This window comes from Sinocyclocheilus rhinocerous, unplaced genomic scaffold, assembly GCF_001515625.1.
Source record: "Sinocyclocheilus rhinocerous isolate Xijiao unplaced genomic scaffold, SAMN03320098_v1.1 scaffold303, whole genome shotgun sequence".
Taxonomy (NCBI): Eukaryota; Metazoa; Chordata; class Actinopteri; order Cypriniformes; family Cyprinidae; genus Sinocyclocheilus; species Sinocyclocheilus rhinocerous.
Window position 1 is genome coordinate 252,191 of NW_015656152.1, and position 3,697 is coordinate 255,887.

General features: G+C 35.0%; 1 protein-coding gene across 1 annotated transcript in view; it reads left to right on the forward strand.

The window, feature by feature from the left end:
• Window positions 1-3,697, forward strand: part of LOC107719398 (WD repeat-containing protein 26-like) — a 19,928-nt gene that overhangs the window by 9,560 nt on the left and 6,671 nt on the right. Inside the window, exons 3-5 of the mRNA XM_016526812.1 lie at window positions 772-828; window positions 2,144-2,280; window positions 2,554-2,686. Of these exons, the coding sequence (XP_016382298.1) occupies window positions 772-828; window positions 2,144-2,280; window positions 2,554-2,686 (327 nt within the window). The remainder of the gene's footprint in view (window positions 1-771; window positions 829-2,143; window positions 2,281-2,553; window positions 2,687-3,697) is intronic.

Here is a 3,697-nt window from a genome sequence, read left to right on the forward strand (position 1 = left end):
TTTCTGAACCGTCCCAGAAGCGGCTCTCCAAGGCGTTTATGCAGCGATCTGTCATGCCACATCAAAGACTGTCAAAACGCCATTTATTATTTGAATTTCCGGAGAAAAAAAAAACTGTATTCGTTCGGTTCACATGCGTACCGAACCGAAAGACCCGTACCGAAACGGTTCGGTACGAATACGTGTACCGTTACACCCCTAATGCTCAACCATTAGGGAAACGCTTTTCAAAGCTCATGGTGGGATAAGACAGACTCTAGAAATAGTTTGCACATTTAGTTGATCGTGCTTCTGGCTTGAGGAACTGTTTGGACCGCTGAAGCAGCCATTTCTGATGGGGTTTTGGGTTAAATTTTCCTTGTCTTCTTGCCCCCTGAACTAACAGTGGCAAAGCGGAATCCTATTTTCCACCTAATTCATTCCTAGTTTTCCATCTATTTATAGAGGCAAACTTAAAAACATGTACTGCTTCTTTTTTCTTATAAAGGGATTTTGTGCAGAAAATGCTGATGAATTTTGAAGTGATAGCACAATCAAATAAACAAATTCATCGTTTCCACAACACTTTTGGTGTTTTACTATCTAATACAAAGACATTTTACTTTTTGGGGCTATTATATTTAATTCAAACCATTTTGTGTTTTAGGTTAACATGACTTATTTTGTCACTGAGCTTAAAGTAAACCCTATATGGTTGATGGTGATATTTTTTCCCCCAAAATTCTGGATGAAAATGCTGAACTGACGCTTTTGTTTCTTTGTGGGACACAGGCTGAAAATGACCTCAACGAGCTGAAAGCATTGATGCATTCACCCAGCGCTATTGTGGTAAGAGCACCGGACTCATCCACATGCACACTTAATACTGAAAGCTTCTGAAGCTTCATTTGGAACAAGTGTTGTAGAAAGGCTTATTGCCTAGCTAGTTTGTAACTAACTCTGTGCTTAATTTGGTTGCACCATGTGTTCTTAAATAGTTCACCCAAAAATGAAAATTCGCTAAAAATGTTTCTTCATGGGAACAGATATGGAGTAATTTAGCATTACATGAATGGGTGCCGTCAGAATGAGAGTCCAAACAGCTGATAAAAACATCACAATAATTCACACTGCTCCAGTCCATCAATTAACGTCTTGTGAAGTGAAAAGCTGTGTGTTTGTAAGAAACAAATCCATCATTAAGACACTTTAACTGTAAAACGTCACTTCTGGCCAAAATTCAAGTCCATAATCCATAGTAATGCTTCCTCCAGTGAAAACATTCATTTTGGGTGAACTGTTCCTTTAAGGCAGAACATAGCTAGTGAGTTGTAAGCTCTATGTAAAGTAATGCATAATCGCATAATATGACATTTACCCCTAATGATCCAATAGCAGCCTTCAAATTAGTGAGCAGAAGTTGTTGCTTATCTTATTAAGGTTGATTCTAACTTAATTTGTCTCATATAATTTTCTGTAAAAATAAGTTTGATACTTTATCATGAAATAGCATAATTAAGTATTTTATATGTAAACAACATTCAAAAACTGTATTTGAAGTTAATGTCAATAAATAAATACTGATACAAAAAAAACATGAGAGTTGATTTTATTTGACATGCACATCGAGGATGCACATGCTGTTTAGATCAGGTTTATTTTGAAGAGCCGTTTATTCACATAATATTCTGTCTATTTAAAATGCAAGTGAGTGTAAATGTCAACAATCATATATTTCTAAAGAACTAGGTAAAGAAATTAGCTTATTGATGTGATTCACAATCTGCTGTTTTATTAACTGATATTCTTCCATAAATATGTAATTTATGGCTAGAGTCATTTCAATGGTGCAACAGAAAAATTAGGCATATTATATTTTTTAACTTAGTGCCCCTTTATGTCAAACTAGTCTAATACTAGTCTTTCCTCTTAAAAAAAAAAAAAACTGGCTAATTTAAGTGAAGCAACTTAAAAAGAACCCAGTTGTCTTTGCATTCACACTGTCTGTGTCCTTAAAAGGGGGCTCAAAATTTGTGCTATTTGTAACCATGTTTTTAGTTGTGACTGTTGTGTGAATGTAAAGTGGATTATTGAGCCATATATTTGAGAAATGATTGAGTCACTGAAGTGCTACTGAAAGTGAATCTTTCTTTCTCTCTTCTAGCGGATGAAGTTTCTGCTATTACAGCAGAAGTATCTGGAGTATTTGGAGGACGGAAAAGTTCTGGAAGCTCTTCAGGTGTTGAGAGGAGAGTTGACTCCGCTCAAATACAACACAGATCGAATCCACGTGCTCAGCGGGTACTAAACACGACACATACATGCACATTAACATACTCGCAATTATTGATAATTATAAACAACTTCTCTGTCTTGTGAGGTTTATTTGTTATTGCTAAAAATGCAATTTTGCTGTATAGATTTTGAATGTAATTTTTATTTCCAATTTCCTACTATTGTGCTCTAAAGAAAGTGTGAATCATTTTGTGATTGTCTGTAATGGCTATCGATGGCTTATTGTCATTGGCTGTGATGGCTGTTGATGGCTCACTCTGACTGGCTGTGTGTTTTAAGGTATCTGATGTGCAGTCACCCTGAGGATCTGAAGGCAAAGGCTGAATGGGAGGGAAAAGGCGCTGGGTCACGATGTAGATTACTGGACAAACTCCAGAGTGAGTGTACAACCACACACACACACATTTACAGAGCTATATAAGTGAGGACACACCATAGACTAGATATGGATTTTATTAGGGATGCATAATGTATATCGCCATTATTTGTATAATATTTGTGACCCTGGACCACAAAACCAGTCTTAAAGGGATAGTTCACCCAAAAATGAAAATTTGATGTTTATCTGCTTACCCCTGGGGCATCCAAGATGTAGGTGACTTTGTTTCTTCAGTAGAACACAAAAGAAGATTTTTGAAAAATTGACACTTATGACTGGTTTTGTGGTCCATTTATAAAAATTTATATTATTTGTTATTATTAAAATGTGATAAATATTTTAAATCTTTAAACACCTAAAACTAGGGGTGGCACGATACCATTTTTTCAGAACCAATCCCGATCCGATACCAAAAGTTCTGAGTATCGGACAATACCGATACCAGCACAGTTTTATTTTTAATTTCTATACCTCAGTGTGTGTTGACCTGATCATCACTCTTTTGTGTATTACACACAATCTACTAAATATAGACAACTTCATTATAAAGAAAAATAACAAATTAAAAAATATATAATCATAATCTATGAGAAAAATACTATTATTATAAACTAGGTTAGTGGATAATTCAGCAACAAAAGTTACTCTACAAAAATGATGAGTTCACAATAATTTTATAAAATCTAAACATTTAGAGAAAAAACATTATTTAGTGGGGGAAAAAATAAAAGTAAATAGGTATTATCTGGTAAAATGTTACACATTGCTCTTTGTATTGTAATATACATTCATGAAAAACAAGTAAATATAATCATATATAAATATACGCAATAAATTAAATACATTTCTTTTACATTTATAGCACAGTAATGAGGCAGCAACATATGATAGATAAGACAGAACAAGAAAGGCTATTAACAATCTTTCATTGCGCAAAAGTATAATAACATGAAAGGCTCCAATACAGATGGGCACAAAAGCGCTTATGCGCATCCCGTGCGCAGGATGATGCGCTTGAAGCAACACGGAGTCACAGCGCGCAGC